This window comes from Malaclemys terrapin, chromosome 4 (genome assembly GCF_027887155.1).
Source record: "Malaclemys terrapin pileata isolate rMalTer1 chromosome 4, rMalTer1.hap1, whole genome shotgun sequence".
NCBI lineage: Eukaryota > Metazoa > Chordata > Testudines > Emydidae > Malaclemys > Malaclemys terrapin.
The window spans coordinates 66,200,157-66,226,253 of record NC_071508.1 but is presented as its reverse complement, the minus strand read 5'-3'; the positions used below and the strand labels follow the sequence as shown (position 1 = coordinate 66,226,253).

Sequence of the window (26,097 nt, the reverse complement as noted above, 5' to 3'; positions counted from 1 at the left end):
ACTCAATTTTGATTACCATTACAATTATTTTTTCCCCTCTCCTGCTGGTAATAGCTCACCTTAACAGATCACCCTCATTATAGTGTGTACGGTAACACTCATTGTTTCATGCTCTCTCTCTGTGTGTGTGTGTGTGTGTGTGTGTGTGTGTGTGTGTGTGTGTGTGTCTGTATATGTTCAGGGTACTCAGCACCTTGCAGAACTAGCCCCTACATGTGTTACCAATTAACATAGAGTACAATACTTAACTCTTCGGTTAAGGTGAGCTATTACCAGCAGGAGAGGGAAAAAAAACTTTTTGTAGTGGTAATCAAAATGGCCCATATATATATATACACACAATCTTCCTACTGTATTTTCCACTGCATGCATCCGATGAAGTGGGTTTTAGTCCACGAAAGCTTATGCTCAAATAAATTTGTTAGTCTCTAAGGTGCCACAAGTACTCCTGTTCTTTTTACAAGTAAGGTTTATCTTGTGGCATATGTACAGAGCCCAACCTTGCAGCCCTCATGTGAGTAGTCACACTGGCAGGATTGGGACCGAAGAGTTAAGTATTGTACTCTATGTTAATTGGTAACACATGTAGGGGCTAGTTCTGCAAGGTGCTGAGTACCCTGAACTTCCATTTGAAGTCCCAACAGGCCCAAATTCAGTATTTATAAGTGTGCATCGTAGTGTGTACATGAAGCCTGACTTGATCCCCATCCAAACACAGCTCCATTACCTCATTTTAGGATCCAGATGATAGTTCTAGTTTATAAAACACTTCATAGACTTGCATGAGCCTAGCTCATTAACTCCTCTTCCCTTTTCATTTGGTTATCTAGCACTACTCCCATATCTGTCCTTTTTACTAAAGCTAGTGGGGAAAAGTTTTTTGTTTGTTTGTTTGTTTGTTTTTCCATTGAAAGAGAAAAAAATCAACTTTTTGTCAGGCAGATGAAAACTGGGACTTTTTGGTTTCTGAGTGTTCAGCAAAAGTGGAAATTTTCCATAGAAGGCAGATACTTTTTGCAAAAACCCAATTATCCATCAAAAAACAGTCTTGATGGAAACCATTTTACCAGCCCTACCTTTCACACATTTTAACCTCTGTTCTGACATGCTTCACTAGTGTTGGTGTAACAACCTCCTATGTAGGTGCTGCCATTTGTGTCTGAAATTGCATCTGAAAACATACCTTGTCACTCTTGCCCATAATTCTTAATTCATCTTACACTGCTTTAATAGTTATTTAACATTGTAACTAGAGTATGAGAAGTAAAGTAATGAATCTGGATTCAGATGCAGATCTGATTTGAGAACTTGTAAGTGGTAGGATTTGATATTCAATAGCTCATCCGTTATAGAGATATTTCTGAACCATGAAATTTGGATGTGGAGCAAAACTTCTCCAAAAGTTAGAAAGAGAAGGGGTTGGGGGCAGGGGGTAGAGTCAGGGGTTTTACTTCAGGTGCATCTTTAACTTAAACCAGGGGTTGGCAATGTTCGGCACGCGGCTCGCCAGGGTAAGCACCCTGGAGGGCCAGGCCAGTTGTATTTACCTGCTGACGTTGCAGGTTCGGCCGATCGCGGCCCCCTCTGGCCGCAGTTCGCCGTCCCGGGCCAATGGGGGCGGCGAGAAGCGGCGCAGGCGAGCGATGTGCTGGCCGCAGCTTCTCGCCGCCCCCATTGGCCCGGGACGGCGAACCGGGGCCAGTGGGGGCTGCGATCGGCCAAACCTGCCGCATCAGCAGGTAAATAAAACTGGCCCGGCCCGCCAGGGTGCTTACCCTGGCGAGCCGCGTGCCGAACGTTGCCGACCCCTGACTTAAACTGTATTGCTTTGTGTGTGTGTGTATATGTATGTATATATGTATGTGTGTGTATATATAAAGCATACATAAAAATATATGGAACTGTACAGAATATAGTTCTATTATTGTCTTGTATACCCAGTAGCATTAGTTTATGGAAGTACTAGTGAGGTACTAGGTTGCTATAGGAATGTCTATCAGTTAGAAGATAACAAAATAATGACTACAAGGACTGCTGAAAATTGTTGTATTTCATGTTGGAAAGCCATTTTTATGCATTGCCCCAAAGCAGCAAGAGGGACAATCCAAGAGTCCCGCGAAACACTATTCTTTATAGCTTTTATAGTGTTAAGCTGGCTATTTGGTTCCTTGTGCACTGTTGTAAGGAGTTTTGCTAACTGTAAAATAAAATTCAAAGTTAAAAAATGTTGAAGTGCATTGTGTAAGCCTTCACTATCAGGTAGTACAGTACTGTTATGAAAACTTGTAGCAAGTTCATTCAGTTGTTTGGAAATGGTCATCTACTTGTGGCATAGCACCATTTGCTGAGTTGAATTTTTTTGACACTGGCCTAGATACATTAGGCATCATGTGTTAACTTATTTTTTTTTTCTTTGTAAAATGCTAGCACAAATACAGGAGCCATGCAGACAAGAGATGGAAGAAGCAGAAAGCAGCCTGAAACCATTACAAGCAAGGGGCTTCCACATGCTGGCCTTGACCTCTGCTGAACCTCTAAGATCCACACAAATCTAAGGCAATCTTTTAGTTCTGCCAGTTGTCCTTCCTGATTCTTCCATAAAGTAACCAATCTTTCCCACACTGAGAATGGGAAGGCATCTCTGTGAGAGCAGCTTAGTAGATTTCTTGTTCCCGCTATGGGAATAGCCTACATAGAAGATAGTGTTTTGAGAGCTCACAATATGGTTGGTACTGAACAGGACAAAAGTCGCTGTCTGAAAGAGCTTACAGTTTAAGTTACAGAAATAGACAAGTTTGTGTGACTGGGGGCCTAAGAGGAAGGCGTGGCGCACAACTTTTTTGCTTTGTTGTTGATTCACTTCTTGTGGGCATCGCAGAAGAAGCGAGTCTTTAAATGGGGGTGGAACTGAAAGAAGGGATGCTGTCTTCGTGAACCAGAAAGCGTTGCTTGTGTATGGGGTACCATACAGAAAAGCACAAAACTGGGAGTCAGTGGAAATAATGAAAAAAACTTCATAAACATTTGAACAGATAGAGCAGAAGAATGAGAAGAGAGATAAGATTAGAGACGTTGGTGGAGCAGAATTGAATCAGGACTTTTGGAGAGAATAAGAACTTTCAATGTAATAGCTCCCTACCTGTGCAGAATATTAATATGAATCTGTGGAAAACCCAGAAATATGGAACAGTATATGAAAGCAGAATTATTTCTTAATGGAATATTGTCAAAAGGCTTTCCACATGGCATTAGTGGATTTTTAAATGTTTGGAATTTACTTGCTTTAACTTAGCAGAAACAGTATATTACAAAACGCAGATGCAGTACCATATTTTCCCATTGTTGTTTCATCCGTTCCACTCCCCTGCTCCTGAACAATCAGCTACTGTGCTCCTTTATTTGTTCCCGCCTTTTAATTTACAAAGGCAGGAGAGGTGGTAAATTTTCAAGTGATTGCTGAGAGTGAATGAATACTTAGAGAGAGGCACTGGAAATTTTAAATAAATTAAAATACCGTAAATCTTCATCAGTACTTTCAGGATTTCATCAATTCGGTAACAGTCCAGAGATGATAAAATGCGCACTCAAAGTATTTTGGTTTTGTTTCATATATTAATCTTTCCACCTCTGAGTCAATGGCAGGAGAGAGAATTGCTGGCTCAGGTCATCTACACTTGCATCTGGCACTTCCAATTTGTGCACCTGACTGCAGGATGGAAAACATGACAAGATTTGTAGCAACAAAGATGGATTCCTATATATATATTTAGAGAGAGAGAGATTGATATTGTTTTTAAAAGGGCCAGGTTCACAAAGCTGAAAATAATGATGAGCCAAATCAACTGGGAGAGAGAATTTGAACAAAGATATGAATGATACTTGAACTATTTAAGAATACATTATTACCTGCCCAAAAGTCCACAGTCAAGAAAGTAGAGTGCATTGATTAAAAAAACCAACCTGGCTTAGAGGGGAAGTGAAGGTAGCTATAAACTTTTTTTAAAAAATCTATGCCTGGACAGGCTTATTTTTGGTAGAATTATATGGAAATGGTAGAATTGTCACTAATAATGCATAAAAGACATAAGTGTTCAATAAATATTTCATTATAGGATTTAAAAAACTTGTTTCATAAAATTGATTTATGAAAGTGTTTATCTGTGGTACAGGATAGAAATGAAAAATACCCATCACAATGATTTATGATCAGCCCTGATAGATTAAAGCACAGGCAATAAATATCATTCCCCTGTCCCCTCTAAATCATCATACTATCACCTCTTCATGCTACTCACCTACTGGTTAAGTCTGAAACACATTTTCTACAAACATATTTACCATGGATCTGTTATGTTGCTCAGTTTGTGGTGAACAGTCTATTTAAAAGATAACCTGCAAAGTATGTTTAAAATAGTGGGCTTGTGCCCTGATGTACAAAGAGGGCCTGATAAGTTGGGAGGGTTTGTTTATTTGTTTAATATTATTTCCCCCATCTCTTGCTGCTTCTCTTTTTATGTCAGGACTGTTTAGTTTTTCCTGATTTTGCTGAATGACCCCTTGGGGATCTCAGATCATATGCATTGTATAGAAAAACACACATTTTAAACATTTCAGATCTTCTTTACATATCAAACAAAAATGGATACAAGCCCAATTTTCTTTTTGTCTTGCATTCCAGTTCATTCTCATACTGGTGGCTTTTTTTGAAAAATGATCCTCTTCAGATGAAATTTTCCTTGCTTGATCAATGCTGTTGTTGTTTCTATACTTTTTTTTTTGTGTGTGTTAAGTATGATCAAATCCCATTCACCTATGTAGTTAGGAGGGAGTCAGGAAAAAAATGTGCTAGACTTCAGCATGCTACTTAACTAAGTACAAGTCCACTGGCAGTGGGGTATAAGCAACAGCTATTCCAATTTTATGATTCAGTTTTGAGATGGCTGCATTGCTTCCAGTCCCTTTCCACTGAGCGTTTAACTACTGGAGCACCAGAGATCAGTGGAGGTAGGGATGAAGCTGCATCAGCTTTTATACATCTGGTTCCTGCAATGCAGTAGAGCAGAACACGTGCTGCTTTATACTACATGGGCTACTTCAAAAATCTAGCATGCTATTAAGAGAGAAATGTGAATGAGAAATGATTTCTATGAACATGGTGTTCTAGTCACTGTGGTCAGTCCAAAAGGATAACATACCCACCACATATCTTGCAGAAAGGTTACATCAAAAAGATGCTTTTCCTGTGAATGCCTACCCAGGTTCAGCATAGTACAGTATAACAGGGTACAGAATATTAATAATGTTAAATGTATGTAATCACACAGGATGTACAACTTGGCTTTTCCTATTGCAACAATGGGCACTTGTGATCAGCTGGTAAAATCTATATTCAGACCATAAAGAGCAGCTTGATGATTATCCTTGATTTACATTTTCTCTTCCCTCCATAATGACCACTCACTTCTGAGTTTTGTTAATTTAAAAAAAAATAATACTTGTGGCTATGAAACATATTTGTGCTTACAGGAAAATGAGCAATACTGTCAAGGAAAGGCAAAGTCTCCCAACCTTCACTCTGCATGCTATGAAATATAAAAAGAGAAATTCTTATTTGTGCATTAAAAATATCAGGACAAATATGATAAATTGAACAGCTCATTCAAGCATTGCTAGATACTGAATTCACCAGCAATTGTCTGGGGAAGCTAATTTTATTATTCAGGTCCTTTATTATTTCTATGACATTAAACATTTGTCAGTTATTGTTTCACAGAAATTGGACCACTAATTACCATAAATTACAACTTAATTTCTTTTTGGTGGGTCTGTAATTGGAAACTAAAAATCTGACTGTCTACAGTCAGACAGCTATTACATCCAGCTATTTTTGTAAATTAATTTCTGCAGTAGTTTTACAGCAATCCTGTAGGTGTTGTTGCGAATGCATTTCATGTTCAGAAACACATTATTTTTTTAACTTAAAATATAATTGGAATTAGGGGACTTTACAAAGAAAGCCTAGTGACATTTCTTTGCATAAGTGTCAGAGCAATAGTGCCTATAATTGGTTTTCCATTTAAATCCACTATCTGCTAAGAGCTATTCATGGCTGTGAAAATGTACAATCTACCCCTTCCTTTCACTAATATGAGCTGTAGAAGAATAAAGAAAAGACGAATGTACATGAGATGTATTTCCATCACAATGAGAGTCAGATTTAGAAATAAGGCTTTGCTTTAAGAGCAAGTATAAAACAGAAAATAAGTTAATCTGTTTTTGTAAAACATGTAAATGTGCCGCTTACCTTGATTATATGTACACCTGATTGGGTTATTAATAATCAATTATCTTTATATATAATCACCTTTTAGCTCAAAGGATTTTGAAAGCACTGGTCCATACGTACATGAATCACTTTTCTCATCACTGATGCACAACCACTTCTAGGGTACAATGTGTTGGCTGTTCAAAGGAGAACTGCAATACTGTTGCAAAATGGAAAATAAATAGTGGCTTTGTAAGCATGTTTATTTGAGCTGGAAACCTGATTATAGGAGTTAACGTCAATCAAATGAGGGGGGAAAAACACATCCAAATAGCTTCAGTTCTGAATATGAAATATCCTTAATGACCTGCCGGCATTTGAAAAAAAATTGTGCTGTTTGCAGACAATTTGCAGCAGGTCAAGAGATTAAATACGTTGAATAAATATTGTTTTATGAATTACTTTACCAGCTCTAGTTTTTACCAAATTAACAGGAAGCAAACTTGAGTTGTTATAGCAACATATTAAATATTGAAACTGTAAATAAAGAAAATAACATTACACAAATCATAATTGTCCATGAAACTGATGAAAAGATATATTAATATGTTTAGAGCCAACTTTGTGGCATCTCCAGCTTCTCTAATGGATGGTAAATGGACAGTCTTGGGAATCTGCTCCACATAGTTTAAAAAAACAAAAACAACCCCCTGCCCCCCCAAATTGTGTACATTCACACACGGCATCTTTTCAATCCAGTGAACACAAAATTGCTTGCATAACTTTTTAGCCTTAGGTTATCAATCTTGTATCTCTTTACATGGCTTATCTGTTATGCTGCAGTCACCATAAATATTCAGTAGTAATTTCATAAATAGTATTTGGGATAGTCACAAGGTCTCTGGCTCCTAGAAACGAAGTAGGTCCAGTTCCCCTATGCCAGGACTCATGTTTTCATTTGGCCAATTAAGATGGCAGGGCAGCACCTGAGACCTATAAAGGATCAGGGAGGGAGAGTCCAGTGAGTCAGAGGCAGATGGGAACTGCCAGAGACCAGGAAGACTGGAGGAGCAGTCAGTAGGAAGCAGAGAGTGTCTTCTGCATCTGAGCCCGAGTCAAGGGCCAGAGAGAGCTGAAGGCAGGGGAGCTGACCTATCTGGGCCAGACAGCTGGGCATGGAGAAACAATGAGAGTGCTGGGAATGTGGGGAATGCTCCCCTGGAAAGGATGCTTCCACCAGAGATGTTATACCAATAGAATAAAAACCAGCAGGATCTTATTAAGAGGGATAAGGCAAAGATGCCACATTTATTGTAAATATACTGATAAAGCAAAAGATAAAAGTAAACAACGTTGTTTGACTACTTATTTCTTATACATACACACATACATATATATATATATATATAGAGAGAGAGAGAGAGAGAGAGATTCATTCACACAATCATTCATTCAAGTTCTGTATAGGTGTTATAGTTACCAGCCTAGAAGTTGCTCATGCCAAGTTACTGGCCAGGTATCTTGGTCATGAGGATGGAGCCGAGTCTGTGTCAGGTGCACCTGATGCTCCTGGAGGTTGGCAGCAGAACCAGAGACTCAAAGTCATCAGTCTTTAGAGTCCATTCTTATAGGAATTAGTTCCTATGTTAGTCTATGGGAGCTGTTTCATCCTGCTGTTGCTGACTCAATCAGCAGATGGCACATTCCTGTCCAAAGTGGCACATTCCTGGTGGCTCCACACTGTCCAAAGTTTGTGTTTCTCATCCTTCCAGGTGATGGGGTGGGTCCCAGTTTACCCTCCGGGGGTTTCTGGTCATCCACTTGACACATTCTTCGGCCGATGGATACTCCTTTTCTAGGCTGGCACCTCCGTAACCATCCATGTATATCAAGCATTCATCAGCATACATTCCATCCCTTAACCATATTTTAATTTACTTTGTCCACCACTTTCAGAATGTGTGCTAATTCATTTGAGACTCCCGGCCCTTTAATCACAGAGGGTGGGGGTCTGTCCTAGGAGCCATTGAATGAAGTGAAAGTCACTTAACAGCTTATAGTGTTTGTTTACATTGTATCAATTACTTCAAGAACAAAGTCAGTTAACTTTTTTGTAAGTTTTACATAGTAGTAAAATATCTTTCACAGGATAGATATAATCAATGGTTTCTACAGACAGTAGCTTACAAGTTTTAATAGAAGACCCAAGAGATTTTTGTACTTGGTGAAACTGTTGGATTTTAAAGTGTGGGGGCCAAATTATGAGGGGGTCACTGTCACTTGGGGGAATCACTGTTAGTACCTTCTTTAATATCCCTACAGAGACGCTGTGAGAGTTCCCATGGGAAGAGCTGGGATGGTTGTCTTGGTCCAGTTAAAAGAGCTGGGATGGTTGTCCTGGTACAAGGACAGGAGAGGACTGATGGAGTCTGGGAATGGTTCACGGCATCAGTGTGTGGCATATGGGGAATCAAAAGGTGAGATGTCTTGAGGTTTTAATGACAGCTTGCAATTCCTTCAGTTGGTAAGGTAGGGTAGGGTATTTTTTTTATTGATGTTGCACAGTCTCTGATACACTGTCAGACTCCATATGCTGCTTTTCTCATCAATAGGCCAAAACCGAGTCGCACAAATTCACATTTATTAGTTGGCTTTTAGACATTTCAGAATACTACTCTCTGTTGGTCATTTGACCTTCTTTGAAGTAAAAAGGGCATCTTCCCAAGTTGGCGGAAGCATTCTATTTTGAGGAGATACGTACATTTATGTTAAAACATAGCCTAGCAAACGTTTCTAGATTGGCGCTATAAGACCCAGGAGATTTGGCAGCATTAAGGACTCCTACTGTGTCAGCAATCTTTCCTGTACAGATTCACTTATCTCATTGCCCTCTCTCCCTTTCACTCTGTTCACAAGAAAGTAATTTCATTTTGGGGAGAAAGTTAGTTACGTCTCCCAAAGCTGAAGATGTATGCAATGTTGTTGTGGCTGTATTGGTCCCAGGATATTAGAGAGCTGAAGATGTCTTTCTGCAGCTCCTCGAAGAAGGGGGCAGTGCAGTCCTATAATTACACTAGGGATATTAATGCTCCTGGGTTCTGTTCATTAGCTGGCCAATGACTCAATGTTTCTCAGTTAACTAATCCGTTTGTGGACAGAATAATAGTATTTAGCCTACTAATGCCTGTAAAATACTGCAGATATCTTAATGTTTGTAAAGCACTTTGAGAATGTTGGCTGAAAATATAGAAATGAAAAGTATTATTATAGGGAAACTGGGGTTTCCATTAGAAGTAATAGGAAAATGCTTTCCTCAATGATTTTAGCAAAGGGATTATACTTTCTGCATATTCATTCCTTAATTTGAGGGGGGGGGAACATTGTATCGTGTAAGATAAATTCTGCTCACAGTTCGAACTATTAGGGATTCACATCTATTAACTGAGAACAAAATATGATTATGAAGGTAAACCTCGTATCACTGTTGGTGCATTTTCTTCCCCTTGACTTACATCTTTCCTAATGGGGAGGAGGGAGCCCAATTACTTAGAGCCTACTCAAATTCCTATTACAGGTGATAGAAAGATTGTCTTCACTGGAGCTGGAGCTTCCAGTGATTTGGTATGGGGACATTCAGGCTGTAAAACTTTTTTTTTAAATGCTTTCTCGTCTTTTCCTTGTACGTTCTAGATGTTTTCTAAAATCCAGCTTCTCTTCTGTCTTTGCTTTTAGAATTAAGATGCCAAAGGTCTTAGAAAAAAAGAATGTAACATACAAACTTTTAAATTTCTTCTCTTTGAATGAGATATTAGGTCAGGTTAGAATCCAACATATATTCAAACGCAGTTTCTTTATATCAAAGTGAAATCTGTAACATTTTATGATTTCAGACATTAATAACCTGATTGACCTCAAGCTAGTCAATGTAACATGGTACAGAGACAGGTGTAAAAATGCAAACAAAAATCATTATGTTCCTAAAATGAACACATAGCTTTCAGATTATCAAAATTATCAAATTCTCTAAGGAATGAATGGAGCAATACATTCAGAATGTCAGTATAATTATTTATTAGTCATTCCTTGAGGCCCCTAGCACAGTTTGGAACCCCATCATGCTAACCACTCTACAAACACCTAATAAAAGACAATCCTTGCCCGAAAGAGCTCACAGATTAAATAGTGGAAACAGGCACAGAGAAGTGAAGTGACTTGCTCAAGGTCACACAGTGGCTCAGTGACAAAGCCAGATTTCCAGAGTCCCAGTCCAGTGCCCTGTCCACTGGAAGGCTCACTGCTGAGGTCGTGCAGCTGGTATGGTTTGATACACTCATTGGCATCCAATAGTTAACTTAGATAGAATTGGTAGTATCTGTAAGTTTTGGAAAGAACTGTGATGTTTTCATATTAATTATATTGCTTGACAGTTAATTGTGATTGCAGTAGTTAAACCGTTGAGAAAACTACATTAAAATAATAAACATTTGCTCTTGCTCTTTACAATACAATAGGTTTATTGATAGGTAGGTTGGCATTGGACGGTATTAAGCACAGGTATACAAATATTTGACACCTTTTTGACTGCAAAGAATAGTCAAAGTAGTCCTATATTGATAGAGTATAAGTCCTACTTGCTATTCCCCTGTTCATACATCTGAGGATTGCAGTAGCCCTTGTTGCCACAGCATCCCACTGAGAGCTCACGTTGAGTTGCTTATCCATTATAAATGCTAAATTCTTTTCAGAGACAGTTTTCCAGGATACAATTCTCCTTTACATACATGTGGCCTATGTCCTTTTATCCTAAATATATAACTTTGCACTTGGCGGAATTAAAGCACATTTTGTTTGAATGGTCCTGTTTGCCAAGCAATCTAGATCACTGTGTGACTGGCCTGTCCTCATTGTTTACTACTACTCCAAGCTTTGTGTCATCTATAGATTTTGTCAGCAGTGATTTTTAAATTTACTTCCAGATCACTGATTAAAAACGCTGAATAGCATCAGCCCTAGTACCAATCCCTGTAGAACCTGCCTAGATATATCCCCATTCAATAATGAGTCCTCATCGACAACAAGTTTTTGAGATCTGCTAGTTAGCCTGTTCTTAATGCATTTAAGGCTTTATTCATATTGCATAGAGGTGACTTTTTAATCAGACTGTCATGTGGTGGTCAAATGCCTTACAAAGGTCTATATTACATCTGCACGTTTATCTTTAACAACCAAATTTCTATACTCTTCAAAGAGCAAAATCAGGTTTGTTTGACAAGATCTATTTTTCCATAAAATTGGGTCGACTTATTAATTATATTCCTATCTAATTCCATAATTTTGCCCTGGATTTTGCTGCAAATCTGTGAAGAATGATTTTCTTTTACGTATTTGACATTCTTAGGAACTGTTTTATGAATTTCATTTATAGGATGGTTTATTGATAAAACTGTGTTGCTTAGTATTGACTGGACACAGAGGTCACATCATTATTTTCTCTTCCCTGATTGGATGAGCTTAACTCTTCTGGTGTGATTGCTTGTAGAAAGTGACTCTTCTAAAATTTTCTTTTTGTGAATATTTTAGAATGTGAGATTAACATTCACTTTTTGTTCTAATTGAACTTTGTGGCCCTGATTCTTCTCACTCACATAAATATAAATCAAGAGTAACTACACTTTTGCAATCCAAATGATTTCAGTAGAAAGTGAATGGAAAATTAAAGCCCAGTCATACTATATTCATGAAAAGCAGTGTACCAAAAAGGAGTGCAAAAACTGCCTATAAGTGAATCAGTTTAAAAATTTGAATATTTGCAGACTGAATTTTGTCAGGATTTGCCCAGCTCTAGTGATTATTCATAGCTATTGAGTACCAATGAGAATCAAATTCATGCTCTTCCATTTGATTCTCTTCACAGAAAGAGGAAAAACTTCACTAGCTCAGCTAGTAAAGTGGGCTGATACTTTACATGCCAATAGTACACAGATATAAGCTTAAATATTACATATATGGTACAGTGTTTATGTAGATGATCTATATAGTGCATGCTTAGGTGTGTGTGTGTGTGTGTGTGTGTGACACACCCAATCTTTTATAATGTCTGTGGAATGAGTCCTGAAGTCCTTTACCAACTGATATCTTGAATGTGTATTAATTCTCACGTGCATTTAAATAGAGAAATTAGAGTAGTGAATTTGTCTTGGAATATTCACAGGAAATAAGGGATTGGCAGTCTGTTAGAAGTACAGCTGCAAAAGATAAGTATGTCTGTCTTAATAATGTAGTTGCTAGAGACAGATACAGCAATCTCTAGTGTTTAGCTCTTTTCTGGTTTCTGCTCCCTGTGAAATGAGACTTCTTAATCTAGGTTTCAGAAGATGCTGTGTTCAAACCTTTTCTTTGATTGTTAATTTAAAATTGCTATTTGAGCTCTAAATGGTCAACATTTTAACAACTTGCTAATGATCTTGTGGTAATGTTGGATTATAATTTTATCTATTCAAGAGTATTTTCTTCGTTTAACCTTGCTTCTATGTAACACTCACACAATCTTAATTATTTACAGAAGGATCTATTTTTCAATTATTAAACTTAACATACAACTTTCATACTTCAAATTAGCAGTTAATGAATGCAATAGTTGATTTTGCTACTGAGTTTTGAATTAAGTGGGTTGCATTATTTCTGCCTCCTCCTACATACAAGTCCCTGTAACACTGGTCTACAATTTATGAGAAGTTGTCTGCTTCAGAGATAAAATGTGCTATTTATTATGTATTTTGATGTGCTGAATTCAAATATGACAATTAAAACAACGGATTGGCTACTGTTTCTAAGATATTAAGTTTTTACATTTTATGTCTATGTATATTGTGTAGATAGTAGAGTTTTAATCATAAATTGTAAACCTAGGTCTTTTCATGTGTTTATGGTTGCTTTACATGATAATATTTCACCTGTCCTGTTTATGTAACACTTTAAAAATCAGCAAAAGGGTTATATAAATAAATAGTTTTTTGCCTTTTGTTTCATAATAAATTTATGTACATAGTTTAGTTCTATTCAGTGTCTACTCGGCGCTTCTTGGCTTGTCCCTTGTATTCATTAAATGGAGCATCTCTTGTCACTGTCCAGCAATAGTCTGCAAGCATTGATGGGCTCCATTTGCCCTGATAGCGTTTCTCCATTGTTGCAATGTCCTGGAAAAAAAATCTAGATGAGAGTGCAAAAAATGTACCTTTAGTGACATGTTGCAACCAAGGCTTTTGTATGCCTTGAGGAGGTTTTCCACCAACAACCTGTAGTTGTCTGCCTTGTTGTTTCTGTGAGAATTTATTGCACTAACTGGAAGGCTTTCCATGCCGTCTTTTCCTTGCCACGCAGTGCATGGTCAAATGCATCATCTCGAAGAACTTCACGAATCTGAGGACCAACAAAGACACCTTCCTTTATCTTAGCTTCACTTAACCTTGGAAATTTTCCACGGAGGTACTTGAAAGCTGCTTGTGTTTTGTCAATGGCCTTGACAAAGTTCTTCATCAGACCCAGCTTGATGTGTAAGGGGGTAACAAAATCTTCATTGATTCAACAAGTGGTGTATGCTGAACACTTTTCCTCCCAGGCTCCAATGACTGTCGGAGTGGCCAATCTTTCTTGATGTAGTGGGAATCTCTTGCATGACTATCCATTCACAGGGAAAACAGCAGTACTTTGTGTATCCAGTCTGCAGACCAAGCAAGAGAGCAACAACCTTCAGATCGCCACTAAGCTGCCACTGATGTTGGTCATAGTTTATGCACCTCAAAAGTTGTTTCATGTTGTCATAGGTTTCCTTCATATGGACTGCATGAACAACTGGAATTGATGGCAAAACAATGCCATTATGCAGTAAAACAGCTTTAAGACTCGTCTTCGATGAATCCATGAACAGTCTCCACTCATCTGGATCGTGAACGATGTGGAGGGCTGCCATCACACCATCGATGTTGTTGCAGGCTACAAGATCACCTTCCATGAAGAAGAATGGGACAAGATCCTTTTGACGGTCACGGAATATGGAAACCCTAACATCACCTGCCAGGAGATTCCACTGTTGTAGTCTGGAGCCCAACAGCTCTGCCTTACTCTTGGGTAGTTCCAAATCCCTGACAAGGTCATTCAGTTCACCTTGTGTTATGAGGTGTGGTTCAGAGGAGGAGGATGGGAGAAAATGTGGGTCCTGTAACATTGATGGTTCAGGACAGGAAGTTTCATCCTCTTCCTCTTCCTCGTCTGACTCAAGTGAGAATGATTCTGGTGCATCAGGAACTGGCAGTCCTTCTCCAAGGGGTACTGGGCGTATAGCTGATGGAATGTTTGGATAATGCACAGTCCACTTTTTCTTCTTTGACACACCTTTCCCAACTGGAGGCACCATGCAGAAGTAACAATTGCTGGTATGATCTGTTGGCTCTCTCCAAATCATTGGCACTGCAAAAGGCATAGATTTCCTTTTCCTGTTCAACCACTGGCGAAGATTTGTTGCACAAGTGTTGCAGCATATGTGTGGGGCCCACTTCTTGTCCTGATCTCCAATTTTGCAGCCAAAATAAAGGTGAGAGGCTTTCTTAACCATAGTGGTTATACTGCGCTTTTGTGATGCAAAAGTCACTTCACCACAAACCTAGCAGAAGTTATCTGCACTGTTCACACAAGTCCAAGGCATCTCTGCTCACTTTGGCTAAACAGAAATGTGTCCCTTTGCAAAATCAAACACTGACAAATAAGAGAGCATGACACTATATGATTTCTAGAGCTGATATAGGGCAATTTGTTCAGCAGAGTGATGTAAGCTTCGTTATGATTGCATCATCCATGACTTCTAGGAAGAACATGATGCAATTCATATCATGTATGACGCAATACCAGCTTCAGATTGCATCATTCATTGTTTTGCCTAAAAAGCAAGTACTGTCCAAACCTAGTCATAGATTTATTCATAGATCCAGTCAAAGATGTATTTTAGTAATTTCTGGTTCAAATTGAGATCCCTTCCCTTTATAACTCACTTATCCTCCGCCATTCCCAAGTCAAGGGTCGTATATACTGACCCAATAGCATATCTTGAAAACTAGAGCCAATCAACAATTTTAAGCATCATTTTCGTTCTCAGTGACCCAGAATTAGTAAAGTTTGACTACATTTATTTCAGAAGCATTTTGGCTGTAGAGCAGTGTTACTGCTCTCAGAAAGCCGCCTTTCAAATTTCACACCTCTCTCCTAGCCTTTGCAATGTATGTCTACACGGAAGCTAGGAGGTGAGATTCCCATTGTGGGTTGAGAGGCTCTCTCACTAGTGCACTAAAAATATTAGGGTGGACACTGCGGCCCTGGCAATAACTCGGGACAGTCACCCAAGTTCGGACCCAGGGGGTTGGGCAAGCTTGGACTTGGGTGACTTGCTTGAGCCTCTGCCAGTGCCTGAGGGTCCACCACTTGAGCTGCGCTAGTATTAATCTGTCTACCCACACTAGTAATCTCACCTCCGAGCAACTGTGTAGACATACACTGAGAGTCAGGCTGGGCTGGGGTATTTCCGTCATTCAATTACATTGATCTTTGCATTATGTTCCTAGCAACACCTGTGCAACCCTCCTTAAATTTAAGACCAAAACAATCCGTCCTGTAATTAGAAAACCATTCTGTTGACCCCACTAGCATCAGAATATAATATAACTAGAAAAGTCCTTCCAACCGGAGAAGCCGGTCCAGTCCTTACCGTACCAGATCATACCGGCTTACTTTCGCCTCTGCCAGAGCATCAATCGGAGCCAGCGGCAGCGCTGCCCTGCAGGGAACATCCCTTCTCCGCTGGGCCGGAGCCAACCCTCAGCATCCCAGCCAGGACTGCCAGAGAGACCCGGCCCTCGCTGCCCCCACATGCCTCCCGGTTCCCCCAGAGCGTCTCTGTGCCTTGGGCAGCGGCTGCGCTCCCTCACCGGCCACTCACTCCTTTGTGTGCTGCATCCATCAACGCTGCTGCCACTGCTCTGGCTACAACATCGCAAAGTGCAAATGTGTAAAAGCCCCTCCCAAAAAAAGGTGGGGGGAGCCAAAAAACCTAGAGCCGGCTCTGCAGAAGACCCCTGCCTCAAATTCATTATTGGTGTTTCTTGGCATCAATTTTGCGGCACCAGGGTTGCCCAGAGGGGGGGCAAGTGGGGCAATTTGCCCTGAGCCCCGCAGGGGCCCCCATGAGAATATAGTAGTCTATGGTATTGCAACGTTTTTTTATGGAAGGGGCCCCTGAAATTGCTTTGCCCCAGGCCCCCTGAATCCTCTGGGCAGCCCTGGGCGGCACCTATGTAGCTAAAACATTTTGGCAGATCTGGGCACATAAGCAAGACAATGGAATTTATGTATTTGGCTTTCTGTATTCACTCTTCTGCCATAATGTGTGAAGGATGTATAATATTCCAGACTTGGGTTAAAATTAATGAAAATGTTGGATTTAAGTCTTATTAAAATGCTAATGAATTTTAATCTGATTGAGAATGCTCTATTCGTTCTTATATTGCATTTAAAATGTACAGACTAGCTTTACAGTATCTGAAATATTTAGAGAGTTTTACAATGTCTGGGATCTATGGTGAGTGCAGATTATCATTATTAAAGTGGAGTCTTGATTGAGTTATTTAATTATGGTAACTGCATGTGGTATCTGTTTACAAGCATATATGCATTTGCAACTTACTACTGGAAAAACTCAAACCTTTAGAATTGCTTTAAAGTGTCAGTTGTCTGAGGACCTGTCACATTGAGCAAATCATTTTTTGAGGAACAATGTAAAATAAGATGAGTACTGGTAAAATTACACTCTAAAAAGGAAAGGTCTATATCTTCTGTTGGGAAATAATATTTTATCATGCTCTTCTCAGAGTGTGCTAGTCATGCCACCAAAGTGTGCTTTGAAAAATGAATTACTGTTAACTGGAGTGGCATAAGGCCACCTGACTTACATGTTTAGAATCTCATAATGCATTTTAACAAAAGTGATGTGCAGTTGATTCATCATCAGAGCTATTAAATCATTCAACCCTCTCATACTGTGATATTTCAGTAAAAAAAAAAAAAAAAAAAAAATACAGCAAGCAAGCTTTAGAGGGAAGAATTTGGGTCCATAGGATAGATAAGTTTTCTTGCTGTATTTTCAAAAGCTGATTTAACGTTTCCTAATTACTAACTCTGACAGCAAGTTGATAAGCTAACTTATCTAGTATATTGTCCTAAGGAGAACTTCCTGATAAATAGGAATGAAGTGTTTAGGGCCTTTAAGAGCAAATGGCACACAAATAAATAGCAGAGTAGGGCTTTATTGAATATGCTTTACTCTTCTGAGGAGAAGCAAAAAGCCTGACCACTAAGCTAAAAGTCACAGAGATATAAAGCACAAAGAGTATGTGTTGAAAGACTACATTTGATTTTTTTTTTTTTTTATGTTTCATGTCTAAATACCTCAGTGTTGAAAGTTACATATATTGACAGAAAACACTCTCTAAATTGTTGAACATATTGTGAAACAATTTTCACATCCGTGTATATGGACTAAAGAGATGGACACTAAGTAGGGCAGTACATTTGTTAGTTAGATTCTGATTACATGTGCTTTGGAGAACTGTTTGCCAATCCAAACCACTCGACTCCAGTAAATGCGCCTTAATAATTCATGCCCAATGTAAAGCATACAAGACTAGAGGAAAGCAAATAAGAAAAGAAAGATGATGTCACTGAGCAGTGCATATGAATTCTTGCATTATTTTATTGTAATCCTGTCTCAATTCACCCTTCTCTAACAGTTTGTTGTTCTCACCCTCATTCATTATGTTACATCTAATTCTGGATGATAAATTCTTGAGGCCATGGACCATATCTAAACTTCGCTCTGTGAGGTGCTTAGCATACCCTTTGGCTTAGAATAAATAACTCCATGTCTTCCCAGTATTCCCCTGCATAATGGTGGTAGTGAGATCTGCTGATCTTCCTTGGTAGATAGGGGAAGAGAGTGTGTGTGTGTGTGTGTGAGAGAGAGAGAGAGACGGGGGGGTGATTTTGTCAAAGTCAGAGATTTATTTTTTAATAGCTTGGTGTCACTCATCTGTCATTCTCTGTGACAAATTCAGTGCCCACTCAGGAAGTTTGTTTTGGGAGCTTTACGTCTGTATATTGGTTTTTGTTCATATCTTGCACTCTGACTTTCTGGTGTGTTCCAAAGACACTAAGATATTGGAGTTGTGGCTCAGAAAGATCAACTTTTCCTTTTGTGGCTAGTAGTTGCCTTCAAAACTGAAAGACCCACTCTTCTGGATGAGAAGGCCTTCTTATATAGAAATAAAGTGGCAACCTTTTATGTCTCCTGCAGTTGTGAAAAATTTGTACTTTAAATTGCAAAGGAAAGTCAGAAGACTTGCACCTCTCAATTAATTTTCACTTTTAGTCAGAGTCTTAGAGGAGCAAAAATGCAGTTTTGAACTACATTTCACCTGCAGGTATCAGAATGCTAATACAACTTTTGCAGGTTCGAACCTATGAAAAAGCAATTGCCCGCCTGAAAATATAGTCTCTGTACCTTCATTTACTCACTTATCATGGAGGTACAAAAATACTTTTGCCTGATTCACAGGGGTGTTGTGAGGTTCAATTAACACTTGGAAAGCACTTTGATATTTATGGATGAAATGTTCTATATGGTAGAACAGTATAAAATATCATTGAAAAGTTACTTAGTCAGTAGACAAAAAATACTCTTGAAACTTCCTAATTCAATCCAGATGCTTACCTTTCTCTTTTTTAAAAAACACATAATACTACATAGCTTCTGATTCTATATATTTTGGATGTTTCAGGTATGAACACAAGCAGGAGTGAGACAGTGAAAGAGCCTCCATTGAAGCCCTCTAGAAGATCCATGCCATGCTTAGCACAGAGCCAAACACACCCTCACAGTCTGAGCAAACATTCTTCATTTCTTCAACCAAATAGGCTCCAGCCACAGGCTCGGCCTCTGAGTGCAGGCACTTCAACAGCTACAGTCAATGTAGTGTCAGAACGAGGTGAGTAGTTATCCTTTAATTATACCATCTTCCCTCCAGTATATGTTTTTTCCTAAACTCTGATGTGCCTGAGTTTGTAATGCTTATTTTTGGGAAAATTGTGAAATCATAATAAAATACAATAACTTGATCTTGAAAGGTTTCAGGGTAGCAGCTGCGTTAGTCTGTAACCGCAAAAAGAATAGAAGTATTTGTTACTCTTTTGATCTTGAAAAGTTTCCATAATACTAGAGATGCTTATAGAAAGTGATAAGTGTAAGTGTTGTTTTTCTTAAAGACTTCACAATACTTAGATGAATCACTGTAGTATCTGTGCTCCTGTATAACTTATTTAATATTTAAAGAATGCCTGGAAATTATTTCATTAAGGGGATCTTAGAAAAATAGAGGCAGCTGCTCCTTGATCATGAGTTATGGTTTTACAATACATACTGAAAATATTGTGTGAAATCCTGGCCCCAATAAAGGTAACGGTGAAGCTCCTATGGACTTCAATGTGCCCTGGAGTTCACCCAATGTATTTATAGTATGTAATCTAAAAATATACCTTAGAGTGAATGCACAATGCACCAGATTAGAAATGGCCCTTGACAACGGCAAACCTGTAAATAGGGAGGACAATGGATATCTCCAGTTGAAACTGGCTCCAAGCAGACAAAGCCCCCACAAAAAGAACCCCATTGAAATAAATGGGACTCCATAAAGGCATAAGGGTCAGCATGCACATAGCAGGATTGGGGTCTTGGCTTTTATCTGCATCTATTGTTTTTTTGTCACCGTTTCCAGAATCATTAAGTTTAGAAGCTGCTAATTGATAATGATTTAAGAGCATAATGGCAGATGCATGTATTTATTCACAAACTGATGCAGATTGTATCTGTTCATGCAATGTATGTTTTGTTGATGGTGGTGCTTGTATATACTACATTGAGAACTTCCAGGTTCACACTTGGCCTGCTTGCCAGCTGCTTTTAAATTTTCTATTTATACACAACTTAGGTGTGCTCTTTTAATTCCTCTCCTTCTTTGTTGTTTAGTCCCCTCAAATACTTGTGTGAGCTTATCTTTTGTTCTCCAGGTCTGGTTTGTGATGTGAGGTTTAAATCAATCTTCCACATCACAAGCTCAAATCCAACTTAGTAAAAACCTATAAAATGACTTTAAAATATTTCAGTTAGCAACATAAGTCAGAGCCAGTGCATGTCACGGTCACAGGGTGACGGGCCTTTAAAGAGAGATGGGCCCAGCCTGTGACTAATCAACTGCCTCCCAGCTGAGGCTGTGAATCTAGGGGTCAGTTGGATAGCCTGGTCCTATAAAAGCTTGTGAAAGCTCAGTTGAGCTAGAGACCTGCAGGGAGCAGGTAGGTTCTTTCACCCACTATAGGAGCCTAGCCATTTGACTTGCAGGCAGATGGCCTGGGGAATGAGAACTTCAGGGATCAAATAGGCTATTGCAGGATTCCTGGGATCAGAGCAAGGACCTGGATGGCTCTGGCATGTGAGAGGTAAGGGGAAAGCCTTTTTTGGGAACTGCCATAGCAGTATTTTGCCTTCATTTTTGTTTAACCAATAAACTCAGGCCTGAGGCAAGGGCTTGAAACAGACTCTGATATGGGATGTCCTCCCTGGACTGGTGAGACAGGTAGTAGTGCCATTCCCATGTGAAATTCCAAAGAAACAGAGTTTTTACCAGTGGAATTGGGCAAACAATTACAACAATTATTCATTGAATAATTAGCAGCATTTGAAGAATATTGCAAAAACGATCAGATAAAGAATTTGACCAGCTTTTATTACCAAACTGTGAGCCATTCTCCTTCAAATGTGATAATAGCTGAATATTTTTAACATGAGTTTAAGCTTCAGCAGGAAGAGAATCACAGGCACTGATAATTCAATGATGGTCTGTTATCAGTAGCAGAAAATGCTCTACAAAGTTTATCAGTACATTTAATGCCTTGCTTTGGCCATTCTGAGTGTATAGCTGCCAGACATTTTCTATGTTTGCAACACAAAAAGATTACATTGATGGAATCTTACATTTATTTCAGCTAAAGTGATGGAGACCCTGGAAAACAACTTACTCAAGTTGTCTAATACAGAATACAGTGATTCATTTTTAGGTGAGTTTCTTTGTTATTTCAAGCGGCAGTTATTTTTAAAATTTGTTTTTCTCGTTTAACTCTCTTGGTCGAAACCTCCATTCTTGAAACTGAACTTCCAATTTTTGTGTGAAAAGGCAGACCTTGATAAATTAAAACAACATATAGGGATTATTTTCAAAATGTTGGTAGGCTTTTTTTGTTCATTAAAAATTCATGTATACATGTTGACAACTTATGTTTGTAGTCGAAGTGCATTGACACTTCCTCCTTTCATTCACTCCAAAAGAGTATATTAATTATAATATCAGAGGGGTTTGGAGTTGGAAATAGATACCAAACTTGCAAAAATAAAATCTGCAAAATAACAGATTACATAAGAAATATTGACTCTGCAAGGAAACACAGACACACAGGATATATGAACATACATTTTTAATTTGTTTCATGGAAAACTTTGAAATATTTTCAGTAAGATGAGAGAGTTGCTGACAGGAGAGAATTGATTATATGGTTTCATGTAGATCTCAAAAGAATTAATAGAAATTCCATCAAGCTTTCTAGTCCTAATTTACCGCCTGTCTTCTGGTGTTTTAAATGGGCCTCTATTAATTTTTCCTTTGCCAATTTGGAAAGCACTTCCATGGAATTTCAAGAGAATAAGCAATAGAATGTAAGATGTAAATGTATAGATTTTTCCACACTCTTATCAGATACTTTTAAATATTGTGAAGATATTTTTCATACTCATGAAAATAACTTTTTTCTATCACTGTAATTTATAATATGATCTCTCAGAAGTTTACCATTTAAATTAGTTTCCTTGTTACTATTTCTTATTTTTCACATGCAATGTGTTTTAGGATGGCTCATGAATGCTGCAGGGACTTTTTTAAAGAAAAGAATTATACTTAAGTTCTAGAGAAAACACACACAAATTATTGCAGTTTTGCAAATATATATCAGAAAATTATTTTATTTGGGGCATATTTATCCTAATGATGAGGTCACTTAAATCTTTTTGAAGATCAAAGAATATCAGGGAGAAGTCACTCCTAGACCTGTTTCAAAAGAATCCTAGAATATTAGGGTTGGAAGGGACCTCAGGAGGTCATCTAGTCCAACCCCCTGCTCAAAGCAGGACCAATTCCCAACTAAATCATCCCAGTCAGGGCTTTGTCAAGCCTGACCTTAAAGTAGGTATCTTATGTGCGCCTACAAAATGAGTGTACATGCACACACAAATAGTAACTGTGTAAAATTATACATTGATGTACACAACATAGGTAGTTGTGTATACACACATCTGAATTGTGTGCACATGCAATTATCTGTGAGCACAAGCATATGTATTTTGTGGATGTAGCTTAAGCAACTATTAAAACTTTTGGTCACACTCAATATGATGACTAAAAATAGCAGTTTCATACTCCCACAACGGATCAGTCTTCATGCACACTCCTGTTGTTTATTTTCAGTTAGAGGCATTTCTATAATTCTTATCAACCAAATATTTCAGCATTGATTTCTCTCATTGCCCTGAATATAGTATTTGGTAAGGTAGGTGGGCCTTTATGATTAAAAGGGGGCAAGTGGCAATCAGAATGGGAGTGTTGGCTCATTAGTGTAGTTGCCTCCTTGGCAGTTTAGCAATCTGAATTGCTATTCCAAAATCATGACTCGGGCTGAAAAATTATGAGATTGGCTTAAAATTCATGATTTGATTTTGTTTTAATAGTATGCCCATGGGCTCTGCTGAGATCCTGTGACTTGGGTGCTTCTTGATTTTGGGGGGGAAATATATGGTGGCATTTCCACAATACCACCCACTTTATGGTATCAAAATAAGATGTCACTTACAGTGAACTGTGCTGATCTGAGACCCCCTCTGGCCTTTTATACATGAAGGATGAAATAGTTAACATGGCTGACATTTTTTATCACTGAGCATCTGAGCTTAAACCTTACTGAGATGGATGAGACAGCCAGCATCCACTGGGGACCCACCTTGTCCTTGCCCATTCTGTGCCATTTAACTTCTGGACTGCTGTACTCTCCACTCAGTAACCAGCACCTGCTCAGCTTCTTCAGAAGTTGATTCTTATGGCTTGTCTATACATAATTTTGAAGTGCTTTTAGTATATTGATTTAAATGTACTGAAATATGCTATATCAACGTAAGCATCTTAATCCTAGAATAGCTGCATCCACCCTAGGGGAATTGCATCTGTTTCTAAATAGATATAGTTTAATTAGTACAAAAATTGTGTAGGCTGCAGACCAGCCCTTAGTGGAAAGAATTAAGGGGCTTGGTTGCTGGGGATTAAGTTATTATTGTGATATTGCCCAGCGTCACAGGTGAGATGCTGCCTGTTCAGCACATGTGGTCAGCAGAACTGCTCACACACTCTGGACTAAAATGTGCCTTCAGTTACATTGGAGTAAATCCAGGATTACTCCATGGAATTGCTTTGGCTTTACAGCAATGTAACTGAGAGTAGAATGTTGTATTTGCTTTGTTCAAGCAAGAAGAAAATGATATAAATGGAAAATAAAATCCAAAAATAAACAGTGAAAACGATTTTAAAATAGAAATCAAGCTTTCGGGTTTGTTTACCAAAGGACACCAGATAAATCCAAAGTGTGACTAAAAATAAAAACTGAAGTAACCAATACGTTTTAAAATGCTGTTTGCCTACTGATCTCTTTTAAGTTACCTATCATGAAGTAAGATTGCAGAGTCCATTTTTCCTTTTCATTCTGAACAACAGGAAGCAGAAGGATCTTGCTTTTAAAGTGTTGATCTCTAAACAAGTGAGGATGACAAAGCACTGTTAAATGCTTTAGTCAGTGCTAGTACATTTTGATGTAGCTTGCATAATACACTTGATTAATGGGATTCATTTCCTCAGTGAACCTCTTACAACTGCCCCATGAGAATACTAAAGATGGGGCTGAAATTAAGTGTGTGGGGTAAATTTTTAATTAGGCAGCAGAGTGTGGTAAATTTTTAATTAGGTAGCATTATAGCTGCTTCTTTTTAAAGATGTATCCTTCTATGTGGTGTTTTCTTTAGTTTGAGTGGTAGCTATGAACACGAGAGAAGAATTAAGATTCTGATCCAAAGGTCACCTGGAGTCAATGGAAAGACTCCTATTGATTTCATTGGGCTTTGGATAAGGCCCTAAATTTGTTGCAGGTATAGGGAACCTTCTGGTTGGGGGTATCAAACCAGGTGCTTCGACACTGAGGGCACGGTTATGCAGTACCTCATCTTTAGGACTCTGGCATGGTATTTTCTCTAATGCCTCACAGTCAGTATACAGAGTCTGAGGATCCTTATGTTAATGGGGGAGACAGGAGCTTTGCAGAGCATAAGCTTAGAGATTTGACTAACCTCTCCATTACTCATAGAGCTGTTAATCTGACCCTCAAACTTTAGCACTGTTTCTCCTCAATCTGCTACTCATTCAACTTATTGTTCCTGGCTTTTGATTATTCAGAGTCTCTGGGGCCTTTTCTAGCCTCCAGTGATTTCTTTCTGAAGGGGAGGACTCACAACTAAGGGGTCAGTACAGCAGTTAGCAAGTGTAAGGATTGTTACATTTTGCAAACTGGTCACAAATGCATAGGAAACTGATCAATGGTGAGGATTAAATCTGGGATCGTGTGCACTCAGAATACTGCCATCTTCCACTAGAGCAATAGGTGCAACTCATCTCTCTGTGAGCTGATAGTACCTCTGATGTCTGATGCTAAAGGAGACGTTCTCATATGAGCATTAAAGAAGTCTTTTGTGTGTGTGTGTGTGTGTGTGTGCGAACAATTTTGTGCACAATCTAAAAGAAATTGTAAAAAGTGAGGAAAGGAAGCATTCTCATTCCTGTAGTATTTATTTTCCATGTACTATAAGAATAAATAAATATTTTTTTAAAAAAATGCTGCATAATAAACAAAGTATAGGCAAAATTGAAAGTATAGATTTCCTCTAGAACAATTACATGAGAAACAGGGAAGTTGAAAGTTGCAAGAACACACTGATGTCATTCCATTACAAAACACTACTCCCGCACTAAACATTCTGGGATAGATTTTCAAAGCCATTCTAATGGGGCTTAGACTCAGAATGGGAATTGGGCACTTAACTAAAGTTTGTGCCTTTGACAATCAAATCCTCTGTGGATATTTGTTTGGGGAAAGAAGTATATGTTTAGCATTGCCTTCTAGTTACCTTCTGCCATCTTTTTTCCCCCCATAAAGACATGGTCCATAATGCCCTTTACTTTATATTGGGCTTGTTCCTCAGATGAATTTGATTGGTATATCTTTTCTGACTTCTTTAAGTGAACTCAAACACGTCTTCAGTAGAGCTAACAGTGATTTACACCAGCCGAGGATCTGGCCCATCATCTTGTATCACAAAGCATTGTGCAATGCAATGCAAAATTTAATTTAATGAAAATAAGCCATGTCCAGTGAGCTGAGCCAACTTAAATGTAGAAAGTCACATAAACAAGAAATGTGTTTAGTTCTAGAATCCTTAGAAATGTAGCCACACTAATCTGTTGATTGAGTCCTTCACAGTGTCGGCATATAATCAAGCATTATCAACAAGGAGTCTGGTGGCACTTTAAAGACTAACA

At 38.6% G+C, this 26,097-nt stretch overlaps 1 protein-coding gene across 1 annotated transcript in view; it reads left to right on the top strand.

The window, feature by feature from the left end:
• The window catches only part of ANO3 (anoctamin 3), a 348,638-nt gene that overhangs the window by 200,843 nt on the left and 121,698 nt on the right, over positions 1-26,097 (top strand). Inside the window, exons 2-3 of the mRNA XM_054026242.1 lie at positions 19,144-19,350; positions 21,404-21,475. Coding sequence (XP_053882217.1) covers positions 19,146-19,350; positions 21,404-21,475 — 277 coding nt within the window. The 5' untranslated portion in view covers positions 19,144-19,145. The remainder of the gene's footprint in view (positions 1-19,143; positions 19,351-21,403; positions 21,476-26,097) is intronic.